Below are 23,754 nucleotides of genomic sequence, written 5' to 3'. Positions count from 1 at the left end.
GTGCCACAGCAGATCATCAGGACAGTCACTCAGAAATCAAGTCATCCTGCAGGGAGCACAGATCCTTTGCGTGCTGTAGAAGCTTACTAGCTGGCGTTAAACCAGATGTTAGAAACACAATTAACTGATTTTCCTTCCTTGGGATAACGCTGCACCAGAAGGAATGAAGTTACAGGATGAATAATTTGTGGCTGCCATTTAACAAGCCAGCACAGCTGATGCTTATTGCTCCCATGTTCTTAGCATGACTGCTTTTGTGTGTTCTTGGCAAATGAAAAAACAGTCAGGAGCTTCTTTTATGAGCTCAAAGAGAACGTCGGATAGTTCTCTCTTTAGGATTTGTTATCTTCTCACGCAGAAATTATTTACCCGTGACCCCAATCTTCTCTACCAACCTGAATTTTCAAGAAGCCTTTAATTTCCACTTGTCAGGTCAAATATTATCACTTACACTGCAGTACGTCCTATGAGCTTCCAGCACAAACTAGATTCTCATTGTCTCAGACACTCCAGGGGCAAACCTGACATGGCTGAGACACATGTACCTCTATGTTCATCTCTTCAAACCAGGTGGGACTCGTCCCCTTCAGACAGGGATGTCTCGCAGTGAAACCGTGCAGGGAAGCCAATGCAATGGGAGGAGGGATGCTGGCTCATACCTGTGCAGGAGGGGGGGTCCGGCTGCCAGAAGAATCTGTTCTCAATCTGCACACAAGTGATTTTGGCCTCCCCTTGCAGAGCATATCCTGGGTTACACTGGAAGACGATGGAGTCTCCTGCCTCTTTGCTGTCACCACTCCGGCTCCCATTCTGGGGGATCCCTGGGTCATTGCAGGAAGTGGCAGTGGAAACTGACGAGTATTAAAAATGCATATTTAATACAGGCTTACAAATTTCCTTGTGGTTTATACTACTTTTTATTGCAAAATGATGAACCTTGCGTATCTCCAGGCATTTTCAACATATTAAGTTTCACAGGAAAATGTCAAAGCTCCCTCCCTCTTTGTTACAGATTAGCAAATGCTAATTATTTGAACACAGAGCTGTAAAATATTTTGCAGACAATTGATTACCAGGTAAGTACATGAAGTTTCCTTCCCTCCTCCGCTGGTCCTTCCAGCAGAGACCTTCAGTTGCTACAAGCATTGATTTTCAGACAATATCAGATACAACCTTAGCTCCTTCATGCCCTAATTTCAAGCCCTTGTTCCTGTAACACCTTACAACTCCTTATTTTTAGTGCACTTGTCCCAGTGCTTTCTCTGCAGTGGGAAGAAGCACCATTTTCACTGTGAAACCAAGATGAGCAGGGAAAGATCACTGCGTTTGCATTTTGAGGAGACCAATGGCACGCTGCAACCAAACCCCTCACTATCACCTCAACAACAAGGACACATTCCTTCCTATTTCCATCCAGGCTCATTTGCAGAGGACAGAGGAGGGGGCAGATACCCCAGGGATTCACACTGCAGATGCCTGGCACTGCAGCCCTGTCCTTAAGCAGATACCCAGGCCATGGCTCCTGCTCCATCCTTCCTCCTTCAGGATCTCTTTAAGTTGTCACACACACAAAAGCTGCCTTTTACTTTGCACTGAACATCTGCCACTCCAGCTGGTAGAGGCTCTGGGGAAAAGCAAGTTCAAGAACACTACACAGAGTGCAAGTCTGATGCGTAATTGTGCACACGCGTGTTTATTTAGTAAGCCCAGGCATCCACTGATCTTACATGGCATTTTTATAGAATTCTATGTATGACATACTGCAAAGTAAACTCATCTGCTAGCAATTCTCACTTCCCCCTGCGTGGGAGGGGAATTTCGCCCTTAGCCCTGTGAGCATCATGCCCGACCTTTTGGAAACACACGTGCCTTGCTGCCACGTCCCTGCAGGCTGTGAGCTGAGCCCTCTTGGTGCCCCAGTCCTCCCCAAGTGCTTTGGCAGCTGGGGCAGGCAGCACAGCTCCATCTAACAGCAGGGAAAGTCCTGAAGTCACACAAGTCGTGCAAGCTTATATAGATCACTGAAGTTCACAAGATCCAAAACTGTCAACTTCTGAGCTTAGGGCTGGCTGCTTAGTCACACCTTGTGAACAAAGGCTTTGAGCAGAAGCATTCAATAAAGACCAGCTCTGTATCAGGCAGCAGAACAGAGCTTATTTCCTGCTACGTTGATACGAGCCCATTACACCTAGCTGGTTTACAGCAAGCCCTTCTTAAAAGAACCAGAGGAAATCCCTCTCTCTCTTTCTGTGCAACTGAAGATAAGGCAAGGCAGCAGCCAGTCCTGGTCCTCCCTGGCAGACAGACGTGAGCCTGGCATGGAGCAAGGAAGGCAGAGCTCACCTCTGCCGTGGTTTCCCAGAAGGTCTCCCCAGAGCTGGCCTGCTCTCCAGGCCACCCAGCACAACCAGAACAGAAAGCTGTGAGCAACTTGGGAACGACAGAATGAGCTCTGCTGCTTTGATGTGCTGGAGTCCCAGAGAAGCTGTATCACCATTCAGTAGTTCACTGAACTATTTACTGCCATCTCCAAAATGGGCAAGTGCTGGTTGGGTACTGAAAATGTCAGTGAAGGCCTGGAAATCTGTTTGCATACTGAAATGTATTATCCTAATGTAATTGGAATAAATGTGCTTGCAAAGCCAGGTCTTAAGTAATGACCAGCAGGACTCAGGCAATGACAGACTGCAGTTGCATTACAGGTAGTGCTGCTGCTTGCAATGACATCCATACAGCAAATAGAGCTTTTTGGGATCTGCATCTCAGGGGATCCAATTTGAGGGATTTTAAATAGACTTGGTTTGCAGAGGCTGCTGACCAACTGCTCTCAGAACGCCCAGCAGAAGCTGCCTGTAATGCTGCTGTCTCCAAGGGATGTGTTGGGAATGTGGTGGAAAATATCTGTAATTCCTTCTGCGTGTTCCACAATGTGCTGCTCTATGCCTTGCTGCCAAACTCACCACTGTGAAGGTGACAGCAGCAAAAGGGAGCACAGAATTTAGCCACACTGCTAAAATGTGAGAGTCTCCTCTATGTATGGAGATCCAAAAGCACAAATGGCCACAAGTTCCTGCTACTGCGTTCAGTGCCATCTAATTTGCTCACCAGCAGCACTTAAATATGGATGCAGAAATCACTTGCAAAAATAAGCTTGGACAACACTGAGGGAAGAATGCAAAGCTTACCTGAAAACTGAATGGCGAAGCCCTGCTTGCTTGTGAAGAAATCAGTGTTGAACTGAAGGATGACGGAATTGAAAGTACTGTGGATGTCACCAGGCAGAATGGACCCACTCATCTCCTTCAGGAGGATCCCATTCTCCACCGGACCGTCCCAGATCCTCAGCACATCGTGGAACTCCTCGGTGTGGAAAACCATGAAATGGAGTCTGTGAGACAGAAAGAACCGAGGTCAGACCCAAAGTGAGCTCTGCCTTCACTGCTGGGAGGGTTACAACAGTACTTTCACCCACCTCAGCTACCTCAGAGCCACTGAATAGGAAATGTGCCCTCCTGCTGTCTGTCACTCACCTTCAAGTATTTCAGCCTTCTACCAATGCTTGTCTATAACCCCAAGAGCTCCTACCAGCACACATCCTTACTAAAACACGTCCATCCACGACCAACAACCAAGGCATGGGTAGCAATGCTTTCTGAAAAGCCGTCCCCCTTCTTGTGCTCCCTAAGCAAACAAAACCACTAACCTCACACCTTACAGTGGAAGCTGCCACAGACACAGGGCTCAGTCAAGGGCATACAGAGAACGTGCAGCAGAGAGGCACAGAAGCTGTGAACTGGAGGACAGAGGCTTTGCCCTTGGTTTTACTGAGCTCTATTACAGATAACTACTGAAGTACTGAGGAACTTATTCCAAAAGGAAAATTAGCAGTAAATGTGTTAAGGTCCCTCCAGACAACTGATGGATTCTCGTGCAATTCACACGTTGTCCCTGTAGTTGCACACAGCAACAACCTTGGCCGTCCTTTTGCTTTTTTGGTGTCCTACAAGGAGCAGCTTTTTGTCTACCGATAAAATGCATTGATTTTTGTTACCTGCTCTCAGATCAAAGAATTTGCTCCTGGCACCGAGCTAATCTTGTACACCAGGGGAGAAGAAAAGGAAAGGAAAATAACACCACTCTTTATTTAAATAGTGTCATGCTGGAAAAGAAACCCTCAGCAGGGCATGAGGTGCCCCAAGTTAATGAAACAGGGCAGCAAAGGGGATTTGTGTTTGCCACAAACAGCAAGTGCAAATAGCAGCTAAGCATCACATAGCGTTGTTGCTCTTGTTAGAGCCGAGGGAGTTATCAGCTCCAGGCTGCAGTACATCAGGGTTCAGCCCTGAGAAGTGCATTGTTTTTCACAGCCGAATCAGCACTGGGGGAAATACTGCCCAACACTGAGATCAGGCAGATGGAGCAGAGATGTGAGGATGGAAATGGGACACCGAGAAACCCTGTGAGAACCAACAGTTGGGTGCTGGGCTTAAAGCTGTGACGGCGCACGGAGGCAAACACGGATGTGGTTTTTGGCTGCTTTCCCATTTATCTGGGGCAAATGCACGTAAGTAAGGTAGAATCATTAAAAAAAAAAAAAGAGAAAAAAAAAGGAAAGGAAAAAAAAAAAAAGCCAAATACTGCACATACTCAGCAACAAAGTGACATCCCTGTAACCTGACAGAAACCAAAAGAGCTGAATCATAAATCCACCCAGCAGAAACTCACACAACGAGGGGGAAAAAAAAGAAACTCAAGAAAAATAAGAATGAAAATCAGGATGGATCCCAGCAGAACTGCTGAGCACAGGAGCCCATCCTGACGATGCTCTGAGGCTGTGCAGCGCCCACCAGCCAGAACTGCCAGAGCAAAGCCTGTGCTGAAGTCCTCAGGAAGGGCAGATGTGAGTGGAGATGAGCTGGGCAGGGGAGCAGGGGCAGCTGCTGGGCTGCTGTGACTCCCCTCCTCATTTCACTCACACTTCACCAGCATGGGGAGAGCTGTGCCCTGCCAACCAGCCAGCACAGCAGCAGGGCACGGGCTGCCCGGCACCAGCTCAGGAGTCCAGTGGGACAAAGCACTGCATTATGAAAAGCTGTGTGCTCTGAAGCAATCTGTCTGTTCAACAGGCACGTCTGGAACCAAACGGCACCAGTTTTCTGTCAGCCTGACTCTACTCCCAGCAGGGCTTAATTTAAGATGAGGCAGAGCAACTGGTTTAGCAAACAAAGGAGAGGGAAAACTCAATTACATGCAAAAAAAAAAAAAAAAAAAAGCAGCTAAAAGTAAATAAGTTGTACGTGGTGCATATATGGAAGCTGCCTGACCAACCCAAGGCTTTCTGGTGGTGCTTCCCATCCAAGCCCCCCACCCAGATCCACGCATGGGATGATGGCCCCTTCCATGGGGCAGTGCAATGTGTGTGTTGTGTTCACACACGAGCACAACTCATCCCCTCTCACTGCACAACCCTTTAACTTCCATGGCAGTAATGGACAGACTCATTTCTGTCTCCCATTCCCTCCTTTCCTTCTCCTCCTTCTGTGCAGATACAGCTTTATTCAAAAAGCTGTGGTGATTAATTTTAATGTAGGTTATAAATGAGGGCTTTATACAATTGCATCATGCGTGAAGAGGATTATTTTTCCAATGGATTACCATAAAAATGAACTTGCTGAGAATGTGCTCTCAACTACCCAGAGATCATCTGTTCTCCTGTGCTGCCAAATAAAGGAGCAGAAGAAGGGAGCTTTCATCTCTGGTGACAAAGGGAGGCTCTCAAGGTGCACTGCCATACGGATGCCTGGCGTCACTGCATCCCTTCATTCCAGCCCTGGCCCCTTCCAAGCTCTGTGATGCTGGGAACACGAACCCAAAGCTCTGCTCCTGAGCGCTCTCTAACAGAGGACAGGATTGTGTTGGCTGAAGCAGCCTTTGGATGAGGCCATCTCCTGTACTTCTGGGGGAACAGAAGTAGGGGTTCACGCCATTATCTGATAGAAATCTGCAGAATCCTTTACAGGACACTGACAGAAAGAGGAGAATTCAACTGGAAGCTGTTCGGGCAGGAATTGAGCTGGCTCTGCTCTTCCTTCTTTGAGCAATATCAGAAACCATCCGTTATTGAACCGCACTGAGAGCACACCTAATGGAGAGAATTTCTCCATTAAGGAAAAAAGAAAATACTGAACCAAATCTATCCCCACATAATCTATCGACAAAAGCAGCACAGCGCTCAGCGCGACGAGCAGTCAGTGCTGAAGAGCAGATGAGTGCTGATACAGCAATGGATCTGTGCTGAAGGCAGAAGTGGGATGAGTGAGCACAGCACCGAATGGCAGCAGGGCTGGGGTCAGCACAGAGCTGGGGCTGACACTCCAGCTAACGTGTAGGATGGTGGGGAGAGCCTGAGAAGGGAACTATTGTTGAATGAGCCCCATAATCTACCCTTCTTTTCCCCCCAGTCCCATCAGTTTAGCACAAACTTCACCTGCCAACATAACTTCTGAAGGTGGCTTTTGCTGGGCATGATATCTGTTAGACACGTGGCATGATAGCTGTTAGAGACACAGCCCAGACGGGGCTCAAAAGCACTGGGGAAAGGGGAAGCAGCAATGGCTCTTCTGTCCAACCTGGCAAGCGGACAAAGCAGTGTTTGATCCCCCCTGGGGGACTCTCAAAGTGACACTGCATTCTCTCTACTTGCTTTATGTAATTATTGATCTACCTCCAGAAAAATTAGCTGTACATGGAAAGGAAAGCAAGCTACAGTATCCAGTATGAGATAAAGATTGGATCTGCTGGGGAATTTCAGCAACGCCAAAAGAATTTGGAACCCCAGTGACACAACCCAGCCTCTCTGCTAGCTCAGAGCTCAGGCTATGGAAGCTGTCGCCTCACCCATGCAGAACTGCATGGAAAAACCAGCAGGAAGAGCTTCTACTCACCCTATCGTGCAACCAGCTTCTGCCTCTATGGACCAAATGCAGTTCAGGTTATGATCGTAGGGTGTGGGGTAACCGGGAGACAGAATCCGTCCTGACGTCTCTCCTTTGATAGAACCCCCACACTCAGCTGTAAGAAACACATGGGTTAATGAGAAGATTCACTGCATTGTCACGGCTCCTACCTGGCAACAACACAAATCTCAGCCTATCAATACAACAGAGGATTTGCCCCCCGTTTAAAGAGATTCTTACAGCCTACCAGGCAAAACTAAGAAGTCACTGCATCCAGCTAAGAGAGAGCATCAAACAACAGCACTTCCTAACACCTGACGAGTTGTCAGAGCTCCTCTTCACCTTTTTTGGCCCTGCAGTAAATAAAGGCAGAGCCTGCCAACATCCTGCTTCCCCTGATCCAGACGTGGGGCCAAAGAGCTCAGTTCTGCCTGCATCTGCAAAAAGCCTTAACGATTCATAAGAGTGATAAAACGGAGGAGCCAGCATACGTATGGCTGCTAAATGAACCCCAACGTGAGGATTTTGAATATGTTTTCATTATAAGTCCATTAAAATTCTCTAAGTTCCCACATGTTCATGAAGATGCAATCATTCTCATGTATATCCAGAAAATAAGATGAAGGCTAACAGGATGGATAAATCACAGAAATTTGTCTTTTTCCCCTCAACAAGCAAAGCTAAAACTCAGCAGAGCTGCAGCACAGAACTCTCAACGTGGGGGAATTTGGTGTGCCAATGTGTGAGCACCACATGGAAGCAGCTGCTGAGAGCTCCAAGGGGACAAAGTCTGTAAGAGCTTCGCCGTGCCCTGGAAACCCTCATTAATGACATGGATTGGGAATGGATTTGGACACACACACTTCATTTGGACAGACAAAACTCAATAGCAGAGTTTTCTAAGCTATAAGATATCTATTTGGAGAGTTAAAGGGGAACCCAGGACTTGACGAGGAGAAGGCTGAGGGAATTAAAATACCCAAAAAATTGGAATGAGGTGTCATGTAGCTCTGAAATCAACACGACTCCGATCTGTCAAATGCCAGGACATGCTGCTGCCTGCCATTTCCAGGGAGTGCTGCTGCATTTAACACAATGTGTTCATCAAGTGAAAGGACAAGGACTGGAAAAGCAGCAGTCTCCTTGCAGAGAAGCACAAAACCTTGTCAAATCTGTGCTCACAGTGGTGCTTCATGTTAACACTGCCTGGAGAAGTTTTGCAGCTATCGCTGCTCTCGATCTGAAGATGCCTTACACAGGATCCTTATCGTTACCTTTTGACGTAGATGGCTGCAATCAATATTAAAGATAATATCACATGTATTAGCTACAGAGAAAGGAAGGGCGTTGGTGCAGAGCCCACAAGCAAAGAAAGCATGGGAGGACTTTTGGAAAGCAAGAGCTTCTCACCCACACAGGTTGGCAGGGGCTGATCCCAGGCTCTCCGCTCCCCGGTCAGACAGACCAGCACTCTGCTGCCCCGCAGGGTATAGCCAGGGTCACAGCTGAACGACACCGAGCTGCCAGCAAAGTGCCCCTCATCGTGGACCTTGTAGCCAAACTGCGGGATGCCGGGATCCTCGCATTTGATGAGTTCAAAACCTGGATGGGAGAAACGGCATCAGCTCTTCTCAGGCATTTAACAGAAGGTGTTAACACAAGACCACATCGAGTATTTTCCTCCCAAGAAAATGCCCTGATGGAAAAGAAGAAACACCCTGTGCAGAATTCTATTTCTCAGGTAAGATCTGAGCGAGATCCCACAGATCTGCTATCCCAGCTGCAGCAGCGCTGCCTCATGTGCACAGCAGGGCTCGTGGGCAGAGCTCCTCTCCCCTGCCCCGACTCCACTTCAGACTACAAGAACTGTTACGGAAGGACTGCATCCTCTTCTCATGCAGCTGTAACACAAAGCCATAGAATTACACCTCGAAAATGGGCCAAGGCTTACTGGAAAACTGCAGCTCAAAGCCTTTGCTGGTGTTCTCACTGTTGGTGATGAACTCGAGCCACATGCTGCTGGAAGTGCTGTTGATGCTGGTGCTGAGCATTTCCGAGCGGCTGAAGGAACCCAGCAGGCGAGCAGAGCTGTTGCTGCCATCGTAGACCTGGGAGGAACGAGAAGCACATTTTGGAAAACATCTTTTATTGCCACTTTAGGAGTCAAACCCTTCGGGATTGCAAACAGGGACTGCTCATTTGAAGCCAAAGAAATGCTGGCAGATGTTTCTGGTGTGGTTCTGTGAGTTGAACATACGTGGATTCCACCAATCTCTCAGCGCACTTCAACAAGGACAGAGGCGTCCTCTGGTTTTAGCACAGCAGAACACATCTTGTGATATCAATACCTCCTTACAAAACCATTTCTTTGTGGTTAACAGAAACTCAGCCTAGATTTGTCTCCTTCCATATAGAGTCCTGAAACTTGTAAATGCAGATTTATCTGAGTACGGGGATGCTGAGTAGCTTGAACTTAAATTAATCCCCTTTGCAGAGGAATCAGCCTTGGTTCCTAGAAACACAAAAATTATGCTAAAACCCCCACACTCCCTCAGCTAAGCTGAAGCACAACGGACCTTCGCTACCACCTTAGGGCTGCTGCCAAAGACTGCTGGGAGCTCATGAAGTTCAGAGGTGCCCATTCCCTACAGTGACAAAATGTCTCTAGGCACAGCCAACCAAGTGACCGGTGTCCCTGGGCTAGAAGACACAGTTTCACAGATGTATGGCAGTTCTTCCTCTTGCTCTAGCACTGGGGGGGAATACCCACAGGTCACATTCCATTATCAGCCTGAAGATCACTCTGGTCCATGGGACTCGTGCTGCTGTCTTCAGAACAGCTGTGTCAGGCACTCAGTGACACAGCAGTGATTACCAGCAGCAGCAGCAGCCACCAGCCCAGCTCTGGGCAGGAGACTCTTCCAGAGATGACCACTGTGCCATTGGTGCTGCCTGCATGGCACCTTCCTGAGGTCAGCCCCAGCTCACTCTATTAAAACTCAAGAACATCAAATTCCTTTCAGATCTTGCTCTCGTTAGCATCACTACCCTTCCTTGCTTGAGACAAACAGTTACCTTGAGGACATCTCCTGCTTCCAGTTCGAAAGTCCTGGCTTTCAGCTGGATCCCCTTTCCAGGCTGTGTCTGGATGGAGTAGATGCACTCGTGGTTGTTGTTGTAGTTTATTGGGTAGTTGGGGGACAGCAGAACACCTTGAGTTCCAGTTACAGACGAACCACATTCAGCTACAGAAAGACACAAAACCACCTTTTAATAACCACGCGTGTTTTCGAGCCATACAGCACATGCAGGTGACTCCTTCAAATGGCCACAGATGCTCACTCCTTCCTACACCCATCTGCTAACACAGCCACGAGCTTTACTTCCAAACCCCCCAGTTCCAGCTCTTACTAATGCTTCTACCACCATTAAACCTCAGTGCTTTACAGAAGCAGTTGATATCCTCTCACTGTATGAACAGGGAACCCGAGTCACACAAACTTGGTGTACTCCAATGCTACCCTGGATCCTAATTTAGAAGCACAGTCCAAAATCCATGGAGTATCACCACCTGCTCAAAGCAGTGCATGTGGTTATGTTCCTCCCAGCTCTCTGAAGTGGAAGGAAATTAAAAACATACATAATGAAATTGAAATATTTAACATCTTTTGCCATGTTGTTGAGGCAAAGCTCATCCTGTATCTTTATGAGCTTTATATTAGCAACGTATTTAAAATTGTAATGGCTTTCTATTAACAGTCACTGGCTGCTGGCACCCCGTTCAAGCAGGAGGTTTCCGTGCAGAAAGGTGTGCTCAGTGACACTCTGATACCATCACAAATCACAAAGCTATACGTGAACTTGAAAATCTTCCCAAAAATCATCTTGTGAAACGTAAGAGGGGAAAAAGTGATGTTTCTCTTATTGGCTGTTAATTCTGACCTTGGCCGTTCAGTTCACATTTGGCAGTATTTTAAAGGACCTCTCATCTTTCACACCCCACATTTTTTCCCTCCCAGCTCTGCAGCTGACAATTACATCCACTCCCATTAGAAAAAGAGAGAAAACCAGAAATCCTTTTGCCCCTCAGTCTCAGAAAGTGACTGATTTACATACATCTGTTTCCTCCCAATGTGTCCTCTACGCCTCATAGGGGGCTGCAGCACAGACACAACTGACCCTTCATGTTCCAAAGACAAAGGGTTGGAGACAGACGAGGAGATGCTGATGTGGGAACCCTATACACCAACATTCACCTCTCTGCTTTATGTGTTTTAATTGCTCTCTCTCTCTCCCATATGAACGTGCCACGTTGTGTACAACAGGACTGCTATGGACATGTCTGCCCCACACGACGCAGCCAACAGACATCCCAGTGCCCCTGAGGACAGGCAACAGCACCACTGTGATAGCACTGAGCAATCCCAGAGCTCACGGAGCAACATGAGAACAGCTCTTACCTGCTGGCAGCAGAGGGAGGAAGCAAAGTTCACAGCTCTCACATAGAGCTGAATGAGCTGCTTGCAGAGCAGCATGGCAGGGATGCTCCCCTGCAAGGACATCCATTGCCATCAGCCCCAGTCTTGCCTGTGCTCCTGACTCCAGCTCAGAGCACTGCAGCCCACTTGCTGTTTACATGCAGTCCCTCAAAATGTCTCAATGTGCTTTGCAGCCACCCCGGGCTTAGGATTTCTCATTACTCCCTGATGAGCTCTCACGTGAGCAAACCATGAGCCTTCATTCTCTCAGCCTATTTACCCTGATAGATTTTCAGTTGTAACACAGTCTCCCTGCTCCTCTGAGCCCTGACGTTCTGTGCACAGAAGTGCTCCAACTGAGTGCAGCTTTTTGGTTACCTGGGGTCCCTCATGCAGCACACAGAGCTGCTGGGACTGCAGGAGACCAGCGCAGTGCACATGCAGCTCTCTGCATCACCTCTCCCACCTCTGCTGCTCCTCCCAATCAAGCAGGAAAGTAATGCAAGGAAGCAGCAGTGAACATGGTGAGAGGAAGCTGCTGGGAGGTGACTTTCTCCTCCCCTCTTCTCTGGAGGACCACGTTTGCTGCAGCACTGAGTACCTGAGGGCTGATGCTGGGGATGTGACCGTGCAGGACCTGATTCTGGTCAGCACAGAGCATCCTCACCTGCAGAGAGGGGCGGGATGAAGGGATAAGCTGCTCTTGTTTCTATCCAGATCCATCCCTAGAACAGGAACTGAATAGGATGTGCCTGGGCTGCCAGCAAAAACAGATCTCTTAGTAAGCCATAGGAAGGAGGTCTCCAGTTTCCAGCTGTACCCTTACACAGGCCTGAGTGTGCAGCAGGGGCGTTGTGGAAAAAACTGCCAGCAGAGCTGTGCACAGATCACCAGACAGGCAATCCGATCCATCATCGCTAACCAGCATGCTAACTCTAAGCCAGCTACCGCAGAGATCTGGGCACATGGAACTCGTGTGTCCATTTAGGGACGTCTGAAAACCAGATTTAAAGCCGTGTTATGATGCTTTTTGATTTCTATTCCCCTGATGAGCTTTCTCTGCAACCTGATTATTATTCATGCCCTGAAGAGGCTGCTTGTCACAGCAGGATGATGCAGCCCTGTGACCTAGGCATTAAACAGTGCTGGAAAATGCACTCAGCATGACAGGACTCAACAGCAAAGCTCAACAGACTGCGAAAGTAGACTGGCTCTTGCTGGGATGCCTTCTTTGTAACATCCCTCAGGGGCCACAGGTGAGGAACATCCACCTAGCAGGCTTTGTGGAGTGACAGCAGGTATGAATGTGGCCTGTCTCACCTCCACGCATCCCCACGCTGCTCTGGGTGACCCAGGCAGAAGCAGAGCACTGCATATTTTCCTACTTACTATACTGTACAACAAACCCAGAAATGTGTTAAATCATCTTTCTGCAAAGGCCTGAGGCGTTGGCAATCCTTCTTCCCTCCTGCTTTATTGCTGTGACACTGGTTCTCCTGTTCTGTTGTGCTCAGAGGGCACAGTGGGCAGCTCAACCCGCAGCCCCTCTGCATTAGGGATGACAGCCAGCAATTGGCTCAGTGTTTCAGGTGACCTCCTCATCTCCTCTCCCCACACGTTTATTTATTAGTACAAATAACTGCAAGAGGGATTGCAAAAAAGAACTTGCAGTGGTTGGAGGTGGAGGAATTGAAGGTGGAAGAGAGAACCACACTGAGGTGAAATGCGTGTTCCTTACCAGCACCCACCCTGAAGCAGCCTTCATCTCCGCCCTATTACGTTTTACAGCACTCTGATTCAAAGGGCGGATGGCCCTAAAACCACACGACCTTACAGAACCTGTCCCTAAAGGGCTGCTGGAGCTCCCCCAGGTTGCGACTCACCCGCTGGGCCACAACACAGGGCTTCTGAGGTCCCCAAACCACCACGCACTGTGTGTTCCAACCCAAGAGAGAGCTGCAGCCCTTCAGCCCACCCTTCCCCTTCCCCACACAGAGTTACAGGGCTGAAGCTCATCCCAGCTCCCTCTCCCCACCCGGAGGTTTCCCTGGGATAACACCACGCGCTTCCCTGCCCCTCTAACCGCTCCAGCACGGTGCAACCAGCCAAGCAAAATGAAAGCACATGACCACCTACCAACACACCTTGGCAGAGGCGAACTCCACACACGCCGTCTCCCCCCGAGGCAGGTGATTCGTGCTGTGCCCTCCAGGCGGTACCCAGGGAAACAGGAGAAGGTGAGGACGTCGCCCACGCCGAACTGCAGCCCCTTCCTGATGCTGTAGGCTGGGACCTCCGGCTCATCGCAAGGCTCCAAGTCGTACTCTATAAGAGACAGATGGGCATTCATTGCACGGCTCGGTGATGCTTTGTACCCCATCCTCCCCAACGAAAGCGCTCCAAGCCCTGTGGGTTGTGATTCAGATGCGGGTAAGGACTGAAAAAGAAGCGCCCGTGCACCGCGTATGACCTGTTTGACCAAGAACACCAGAACCTGGGTCTCGCTCTCAAAACACAGCCCTCAGGCTCCCAGCAGACAACTGATGTAAACCATGCCTCGTTTTCTGTCACTGCTGCCAGCCAAAGCAGAAAGTGACACCAGTGGTGGCAGAGTATGATGGAGGTTTGTCATTCTCCCCCTGGTTTTGCACAATGAAGATGAACTGATCCGGATGGGATTTCTGTTGCCTCTACATTACTAATCCTGAAAATGAATGAACACAGCATCCTGCTTGGGGAATGCAAGAGAACATTTAAGCTGCTACTAAATGAAAGGTCATGTAGCATCATGGAGAAGAGCCAAATGTATGCCTTTGGCCACAAACCATTTTAAAAGAAACCTCTTTTGGGGGTTATCTTTGAACAAATAACGGAGCTGCAAAATACAAAGTATGTACTTACATAAATAAAGAGAACTAAAATACATTACTGACTCCCATTTTCATTTTCTGAGAAAGGAAGTAAGTCCCAAAATACTGAAAGTAACAGTTACAATAGGACAACGTGAGGCAATTTGTTCAGACAAAAAGCCATTTTTTTCCCCATCAAAATGAAAGTTAATTGGAATTTTTATGTCTAGTTTTCACAGAGTATCACATGGAAATCCCTGACTTCAGAGGACAGAACAAAGGCACTGGGAACCAGTTTGAAGTGCGGCAGGTTTTAACTGCATCTATGGCAGCAGCTCTGTCCCTCAAAGACTGCAAACACATCAGCACCCAGCCCCAAATAACTGGTCGTGGCCCTTCCTCACCAGCAGGCAGAACAGGGGGACTGAAAAGTGTGCTGAGATACAGAAGAGAATGGCAACCATACCAGTGAGCTTTTGTCCGTTCCTTGGTTGTTTTATGGAGCTGCTTGTCAGGGCACTCAGGCAGCAAAGACATCATTTTGTGAAACGTGTGCACAGGCCAACATTTCAGCAGTCTTTTATAGGACATCAGGGTTAAGGACAGACTTCAACCAGAGACTGCCCAAGCAAAGGCATTATTTACAAGTGTGATGATCTGTTCTGCATAAGGAACGGCCTCTTGGGGACACCCCAAGAAAATGAGCTGAAACTCCACCCATAAACAGTGAAGGAAAAGTCATTGGGCGAGGAGGGAGGGGGCAACAAACACCCCAGCAGGGGGGTATAATTCCAGGGGGTCCAATCAGTCACCACTGGGGCTCATGGTGCACAAAACTGCTGCATATGGACATAAAGGGCTGTAAAGAGAATATTTCCTGGGACACACAGTTCCGGCACAATTTATCAGTGGAAGAACTGAATACAGTCACAGAAGGGTTGGGTTGGAAGGGACCTTAGAGCCCTGCTGTGGGATGGCTGCCCATCCATGGCCATGAGCACCTCCAGGGATGGGGCACCCACAGCCTCTTTGGGCATCCAGTTCCAAGAACTGCAACCGTATGAATCAATGGGAACCTAGTCCCAAGATGTGCACTAAAGTATAAAGAAAAGGGGAAGAATGAAGTCTGTCCACCTCTGCTCTTACCTGAGAAGGTGATGTTGAAGCCCTCGTAGGACATGGAGAAGTCTGAGATGAAGCGGATTTGTGCAGAGAAGTTCCCAAAGAGCCCTGCGCTGAGCGGGGCGGGCAGGCGGGAGCCGGTGAGCTGCTTCAGGGGCTGTGCAAAGCTGGAGTTCTCGGTGATGAGGAGGTAATCATGGCCATTCTCCAGGTGGAAGGTATGAAAGGTGAAGAACACGCCTGCAGGAGAGAACCAGCAGCACCTCGAAACAAAGCCCGCTGCGCTCCTTGCGATGACATCGGGCTCTTTTTTCCTGTTTTCCACTAAGAGCAGCCCAATGGAAAAGAAAAACTGTACTGAAAAGAGAGGGCACGTTTACATTGGAAAAGTACCCAGGGCCCAGAACAGAGCGAGGCATTCGGGGTCTTCCATTCCTGTGCCTCTGGAACTTAGCAACAGGCAGCACGGCTCGCCTGAGGGATGGATCTGCAGCAGTAAGGATGGAACCTGGCAGCTCAGAGTGCTTTGTTTTAGCAGCGTTGACCTTCAGATGGGCAGCAAAGAAAGCAAAAGCTGCAGCCGTGAGGACTTGAAAATAACAAAACTTAGCATGTTCTGAAAGGAATTCACACCTAGAAAACAGGACTTAAGGCAACACCGAAGGTCAGGAAAGCACCTCCAGAAGGCATCTCTGCCAGCAGTGCTACTGCAGAGACCTCCTGCACCTTCCTACGGTGGGATGGTCCCTGCAGGACACCAGATCACTCACCGACAAGCCCACGTTCCTCATGCACACGTGGCTTTTGTCCCCCACTATGCCAACACTGTAACATCAACACCTCGAGCTCTACAGAACTGCAATGCCCTTCACAGTCTTCACAAGCCCTGAACCCAACGGGGCTTTCCAGGGAGAGGCTCCTCCATGCACACACAAGTGCTGTCATCTGCTCTCCATCAGTCGCAGCCGGATCGCACATTGGGAGCGCCCAGTGGCATGACCAAGTTCTTACACTCAAGCCAATGATTAACAGCACAGAGACTGCCAACCTGGGGAGACCCGAGGGCTGTCTCACTCTGCATCCCACCTCTGACAAAGTACAGCATCAGCTGCTTGCAGGAAATCTGTAAATAAGGATCAGAGGAATTATATCCTCCTTGCTCCCCATTCCCCATTAATTTTGGAGACTGGGATGCGATCAACCCAGAGACTGATTTAGGCTCTGGAGCATGAGCTTTAATATTCATCCCAGCAGAATTTTTGTCAGCATCCAATGACAAATGAATATTCCACTCGTCCCTACGTCTATCCAGTTTCTTGGACTGCAAGCAGTTTCCTTCCCAGGACAGAAGGACTCAGAGGTGGGTGACCAACATAAACCCTCCCCATGGCCATGGCTGGGAAGGTGTGGGGTTCACGGGAACCTCAGCCGTGTAACATCTCCATAGCAGCACATCCCTTGTAAGCATTATCTGGAGCCTGGCAGAAAATGTTTACTTCATCTGTTCCCCTCTGTGGAACTTCATAAAGGCAGGAAACTTTTAAACGTTCCCAAACGTTTATTATCCATACCAGCAGTACAATTGATTCAAAGCTGATATGAACTGCTTTGGCGTGAAATCTCGGTGAGATGCAGGGAATACAAAATGCTGTAAGCGTTTCTTGTTTATCAACTGACAGTAGATTTATACCCTTGCCTTTACAAAACCCAATCTAAGGAAGAGAAATATCACCCCCCAACACCACCAGAGCTCAGTGCCTGGGGTTGGGAGAACAGCTCCCAATTTCAGGGCTGCAGAGATAACGAACCCAACCACACACATGGGGCTCTCCAGCAGCAGAGCCCACCAAGGGCTGGGTAACTGCAGCCAAAAGGGCTAATTACAAACTCATTTTAAAGTGTTTGCCACTCTGATTTAATTTTTGCACTGGTCTACAATTTACTGTGGCACAAAATGTCTCTGTAAATGCAGGGTTTTTTTGCCCATTCTCAGGAAAAGAAACAACAAAAATTATAGGGAAAAGAAATCACTTCGAAGTTCTAAGATGAAAAATAATAGTCTCCTTTTAAGCATTTAAACATCTTTAAAATTAAGCCGCTTTTAAACCTAAATTATACAGCCCACGTGTCCATGAAGTCAATCTGTCTGCAGTCACATAAAAACAACTATTATAACAATGAATGTGCTTCAATCAGGGGATTCACGTGCTGCCCACGTGCAAGAAGCTCATAAAGACCTGTGAGTAACCTGAGGTCAGCTTTTATGGTGCAGGTGGTTCCACCGGGTCAGCAGAAATGGCCAAAGCAAAACCCCAACTCTACTCAGCCATCTTATGGGAGAAGGGGACTCACAGCAAGAAGAGTGAAGGACAGCAGCAATGGGTGATGCAAACACCTCCCCTGCCTGTTAGAGCTGCCAGAGCAGAACTGTTAACAATCCTAGGCTGAACCAGTGCCAGATTTACCCAGATCTCCACTGGTTGCCCCCGTGGTATCCAAGACCAGGGAACTGAAGGCCAAGGCCAAAGCACACTGTGAAGATTTGGCAATTGCACTGCAGATGAAGTCAGCCAAGACTGGGCTTTGGTTGTGCTTTTTTAACAGCCCATTCTGTTCTTCAGCAACTAAATTCATTCAATTCCAGTGGATGCTGCCCTGACTTGGGATCATTCTGTCGACATACTGGAGGAACGAGCAGAAATACTGCAGGAATACTGAGGAGGGCTGGGAGAAGCAACGCAGCAGCTGAGCATAGCAATGGCTGGGCAAATTGATCATTAAGAACAGAATGCCTCTGCAAGAGACAGAACGCGTACGAATGCACACATATGTATGCACACTTCCACCAGGGCAGCCCAGGTAAAGGTATTTCATTGTGTTTTACAAAGCTTTAGAGGAAAGGACTCCTTTCTTTGTTCCACGGCAGAGGTAAATAAACAGCCCCTGAACTACACGAGTTGGAAGGAAGGTTCTCCTGACACGCAGCCTGCCCACATGCCCCCTCATTACAACTGCATCCTTCGCGTGTCCTCTCCTCTCACCCTAACCTCTTTTATTTGGAGGTTTCCTGCACTCAAGCAGTGCCTTCACAACTAAAACTGAGCCTAATTTTCTCTAATTGAGGCAAACACTGCCCAGTATTGGATGGTCAGACCCAGGGCTGAGTTCTTTGGCCAATCTAGAACTGAGTGACACCAAACTGCTCTATGGGAGGTGCTGTTTCCAGTACTGCTGCACAGGGGACAAAGAATTCCTAGATTTCTGTGGGCATTTCCCCACTATTTGAAAATGCACAGTTCTTCAAGCCTTGCTTAGTTTGATCAAAAGATCTTTTCTTCTGATATTAGCCAAAAAAAAAAAAAAAAAGTGCACAGGCCATCAGAGTTACACTTTCTTATACGAAAGAGTGTCAGTTTGCTGCATTGTGCTTAGCTTAGCAACAGGATAATGCAGTGCCTCGTCACACAGCTGAATCCAAGGCAGAGTGGATTAATGAAGAGTGGATTGCTGCTACTCAACTGAATAGTTTTCACAGCATGTGATGGTTCCCTTAATGCACTGTGCTGTTCATTGACAAGTTTATTTGCTGTAATACAAATGGTATGGCAAAATTGGCTCATGAGAGCTCCCGTTGTGCTGATATCCAGTATGAGACAGTTACATAACAGTGCATAAAGTTACATAAAGGCTGTACCCTGGGTGCTTACCCCAAGAACATTCTGACTGCGTGATGAGTCCAAGAGTTGGACTCGATGAATGATCCTTGTGGGCCCACTCCAACTCAGGTTATTCTATGATTCTATGAGACAAATACCACCCCTCTTTCCATATAAAATTTGTTCTCTAACTGTCAGTGATGCACTTCCCTGAATTTTTCTTCCAAGACAGAAAATTGGCTTGTGCCGTGCAGGAGATTGGACTAAACAGACCCATGCATTGCCTCCAGGCTGCCAGCAGTCCTAGCTAGTGGAGAAATGAGAGCTGCAGAACTAGGGCAGACCTGGAAACTGACAGCCTGAATTCTGTCCTATGTCTGGAAATTATTTACCATGCACCTACACTTCTCTATCTGTAAAATGTTATACAGATATAGATCCAACACAGCAAACAACATTCTGGGTGACAGTACCACTGAGTACCAAATATTACTGCAGTAGTGCCAAGGGCAGGACCACCTTTCTCTCTTAGTCCTCTGTTTCAAAGAGTGTAAGAGATGTGACCACAAAAACATTTATGCCATGTCCAGACACAACGTTTGAGTGGTGGCAAGAATGACAACTGGGCAAACACATGGACACCAACAGCACTGCCTTGGAGACAAAGACATTGAGCACTGGTCTCCTTCTGACCATTCTCCAACAGTTCCAAGCCCAACTCCAAAACACTGTAAGTTAAAAATTCCTCACCTTTTCCATGTGATGTTTCTATTGTCCACGTGCAGTTCAAGTTATTTGGATAAAAATCAGGAAAGCCTGGGGATAAGATAGTACCACTGGAACCACGAATGTAACCTCCACATAGAGCTGTAAAGAAGACAACAAACAGTCAGCTCTTCTGAAGGTCCAAACAAAGCCCAACCCACAAAAATCAAACTGAGCACACAGACCAAACATCACTGCAAATTTCCCAACTGCTGCACTGCCTTTGCAGCTCAGTGTTTGCCATCTCCTGCAGATGCTTTCTTCTGCACTCCTTACCCTCACAGCTTGGCAGTGGTCTGCTCCACTGGAAGTTTGGCTCACACTCCAGGGCTTCGTTGTCACTCAGGGTGTAGCCCGAGTCACAGCTGAATGTCACCAGTGCTCCCACATAGAAATCATTCCCATGGCGCTGCCCATTGACGGGGATCCCAGGATCCAAGCAGTGGTCAGATTGGAGCTTCACAGCTGTGGCAAACAAAGCCAAGGTGTAGTTATTAACGTGGGGGAAGGAAAGTTCGCTCTGAGCTCATCCAAAGTGCTCCTGATTATCCCCAAGGCAAGGGGATGAAACGGGCAGAGGAACTGAGCTCTGCTTCATTCCAAAATACACCCTGTTTTCTTTCTAATAACATTCTGTAGATGCTAAAACAAAGATTAAAAAAAAAAATTCAAATCAATCAAGGTGGTTGAAAAGCAGAAAGTGCTGCTTGACTTTTAATGGCTTCTCGAATCAAGGCAGTGGTGCTAACTGCCTGGCAAAGGGGAGAAGCAAGTCCGAGGGGTCTTTGATTGAGTCCATTGTGCTGCTGGAGAGGGCATAATTACGTGAACAACTTGCACTTACTTTCATATCGGATCTGAAAGCCAATGTCGGAGTGGCTTTTGTCAGTGGTGAAGAGGAGGTAGAGGTAGTTGCTGGTACTGATGAGGAACTGGGGCACCTGAGTCCCATCATAGACGCCTATCAGTGGGGAAGAGTAGGACCGGCCATCTCGCACCTCCAGGGTGTCATAATTCACCTCTGTCTTAAACCTGCAAGAGACAGAAGAACATGTCCGTGAAAAAGAATAACAGCGCTGCTAATTCTGCTTTGTTGTAATTCTGAATGTGCTCTAACGATGAGGAAGCAGCACGGGCTAAGGGATAACACGTAGGCATATGGATGTAGGATAATTGGGTAACCTCGGAGACATGCCCACCTGTCGAATGTGATCTTGATGGGGTAGCCTGGTTGGGCCTCGATCACCCATGCACAGCTCAGGGAGTCCTTGTAGAAGCCAGGCCAGCCAGGGGACAGGATGGTGCCACTGGGAGATGTCAGGTGGCCCCCGCACGGAGCTGCAATGAGGAAAGGATGCATTCAGGTGACAAACAGCACAGAAACTGCTGCAGGATCACAGGGACCCATCCCTGCCACACAATAGCTTTCATGCACTGCTCTTCCTCAGGTGTTAAAACCAACCAGAACCAGGCTGCAAGAAATTGCCTTTTTAAGTTCATGCTGATGAAGTGCAGCTCCACCTGACCTTGTGCAGCAGCTCCGAGCGGACAGGGTGTAATAATCATCATTAGATATAAACCCGAGGAAACTGCAAGGTCAGTGTGGATTTCAGCAGCCGCGGGTGCCAGGAAGGCTTTCATATCTGCGGGTAATTGAGTCATGTCTTTTCTGCCACGAGGGACATCACAAGATGTGGCATTTATTCCACGTTGCAGTCCCTTGTGCCAGCAGCAGAAGCTGAAGGCACAGTATTATCTTTTCTCGAAAAAGGACACTGATGGACCAGAGGAACAAAATCCTACAGCCTTAAATTGCTGCGGATTGTCCTCTACAAAATGCAACAGCACAGAGAGGTGCGTGTGCCCAGTGTGAGCTCTGCACGAGGGCTATGAAGCGTCACAGTTGATGTGATCCTAAATGCCACAGAAATCTGGGCCTAAGACCATCACTGCTGACCTGAAGGATGCCAAATAAAAGCCAGCTGACCTCAACTGGATCCTAACCAATTAGTTTTGAACGAGACGCCCCAAAGCTATGTCATTTCTTGTCAAGACTTCTGTGCATCTTTCAACTCAACTCTTAGGTCTTTCTTTGCCATTAATTATTCAAGTCATAAACAGTACTTTGGATCCGCACCTTGTTTAAAAAGGTGATTAAAATGTACACTTAATTCAGTGCACACCAAAGAGGGAGTGAAAGAGATCACCACTGTGACCACAGAGAGAAAAACACAATTAATGTCTGATGTTCTCAAAGCCTTCAAAGACGAACACTGATTAGAAATGCATTACTTAATGTATGTTTCCCCGCTGCACTCAGAGATACATAGACTTAAATACTCCTGTTTGTGATAGGAAAGGACACTCTCTATCAAATCTACAGATATTTTATTGTCAGCTGCTTGTAAAAGAAAAATCATACAAGAACATAAGTCCAGCTTCTCTCTCCACAAAATTTATTGAACACAATCAATGCCTCTTATTTCAGTTTCCAAGACAATGGACAGGATTGCGTGCTTCCTGCTGCTCATCCATTTGAACAATGCATGACCAATTACCAAAATGATTTCTCAGCATTAAAGCAGTTCTGTTATTCAAAGTGCTGTAAATACCAGCGCAGGGCATCGCTCCTCTGACAACACAGTGTCAGAAGACTTTTCACCTCTAACGAGCAATTTTATTTTTTCCATTTCTTTTCTATAATAGAAGATTTAAAAGACTCCGAAAAAGCTCAGAAGTCTGTAATAAAGCCTTTAATCCAACCATTTCATTTCCCCCATTTCTGCGCTGGCTATCACGGCAGTAATGGCAAGGAGATGCAGACACAATTTATGGTCCTGATTGCCAGAATCAATTAGAAGGGACTGATGTACCACCGCAAGAGACACGCTGAAGGTGTGCGTGTGGATGATGGCAGCAATGAGTTCACTTCTCACAGCGAAGATCTGCACCTTTTGCTGCTTTCATTACATAAATATTATATAATGTATTTTACATGCACCAAAAATCAGGACAGAAGACGTATCTCCACCTGTCTTCCATTCTCTGTTCTTTAATTCCCTTCATGCCAAGAGGAGCAGGGAAGCTTTCAGTCATCGGTAAATCAAAGCGTTCCATTATTGTTATTAGAAAAGCACCTGTTTTCAGACGAGCTGAGCAAATAAAATCATCTCCATCATTCATTTTGCAACAGCAACAAACAAATTAGAACTACTGAGCTCAGAGCTCATCGGTTGTCGTGTGACTGGTTCTCCCTTCTAAGCAAACTCTTCTGTGCAGACGGTTCCCAAAACAAAATCATGGCCACAACTGAGAAGCTGAGTGGAAGAACGCACTTCCAGCTCTAAAGTTTACCTTCACATCTGAGCACGGCGTTGTTCCAGACCACGTTCCCTTCCTTCAGGATGCAGGTGATGGTCTCTGAGCCGTGGGTTCTGATGAAGCCCTCATCACAAAGGAAGGACACGGAGCTGCCGAGCTGCAGGCTGTCCCCAAAGCGCTTCCCATTCACGGGCACGCCGGGGTCCGGGCATTCGTTGTGCCTAAATGCTGAGAGGCAAAGAGGAGAGGACAGTGAGCTTCCCCTCATTGATTAACAATAATCAGGTCAGACCACAAGTGAAGAATTCATATTTCCACACCATTTCTATGGTGGCAATTGCCCTTGGAATGCTGACCCTGCTCACGGTGCAGCAACTGGGACCAGAAATGAGTGTGCAAACCATCCCATCCCATCCCATCCCACCTTAGCAACCATTCCGATGTGAAAATGCATAAATACTCAACATAGAGATAGATTTAAAAAAAAAAAAAAGAGATCTAAAAATACCATAGTGCATATGATCTACATAGATAGTGCACCTACATAGATGGGATGAAAGTTACCCATTAAGGACACTGTGTGATTTGCTGCCATATGGTCCCCAGC

General features: G+C 47.7%; 1 protein-coding gene across 4 annotated transcripts in view; it reads right to left on the bottom strand.

The window, feature by feature from the left end:
- The window catches only part of CSMD2 (CUB and Sushi multiple domains 2), a 232,676-nt gene that overhangs the window by 76,346 nt on the left and 132,576 nt on the right, over window positions 1-23,754 (bottom strand). For all 4 annotated transcript variants that reach the window (XR_014879599.1, XM_085208652.1, XM_085208653.1 and 1 more), the window contains 13 exons: window positions 23,181-23,375; window positions 21,026-21,164; window positions 20,671-20,858; window positions 20,103-20,291; window positions 19,812-19,928; window positions 15,430-15,645; window positions 13,571-13,759; window positions 10,032-10,201; window positions 8,908-9,064; window positions 8,367-8,558; window positions 6,945-7,071; window positions 3,186-3,388; window positions 660-851 (listed from right to left, as the gene is read on the bottom strand). Coding sequence is in view for 3 of the 4 variants with exons in the window: in XM_085208652.1 (XP_085064778.1) it covers window positions 660-851; window positions 3,186-3,388; window positions 6,945-7,071; window positions 8,367-8,558; window positions 8,908-9,064; window positions 10,032-10,201; window positions 13,571-13,759; window positions 15,430-15,645; window positions 19,812-19,928; window positions 20,103-20,291; window positions 20,671-20,858; window positions 21,026-21,164; window positions 23,181-23,375 (2,274 nt within the window). In the remaining variant the exon portion in view is untranslated. The remainder of the gene's footprint in view (window positions 1-659; window positions 852-3,185; window positions 3,389-6,944; window positions 7,072-8,366; window positions 8,559-8,907; window positions 9,065-10,031; window positions 10,202-13,570; window positions 13,760-15,429; window positions 15,646-19,811; window positions 19,929-20,102; window positions 20,292-20,670; window positions 20,859-21,025; window positions 21,165-23,180; window positions 23,376-23,754) is intronic.

Source organism: Meleagris gallopavo, chromosome 25 (assembly GCF_905368555.1).
Source record: "Meleagris gallopavo chromosome 25, MGAL_WU_HG_1.1, whole genome shotgun sequence".
Classification (NCBI taxonomy): Eukaryota; Metazoa; Chordata; class Aves; order Galliformes; family Phasianidae; genus Meleagris; species Meleagris gallopavo.
The sequence above is the reverse complement of the archived record's forward strand: the minus strand, read 5'-3'. Positions and strand labels throughout refer to the sequence as shown.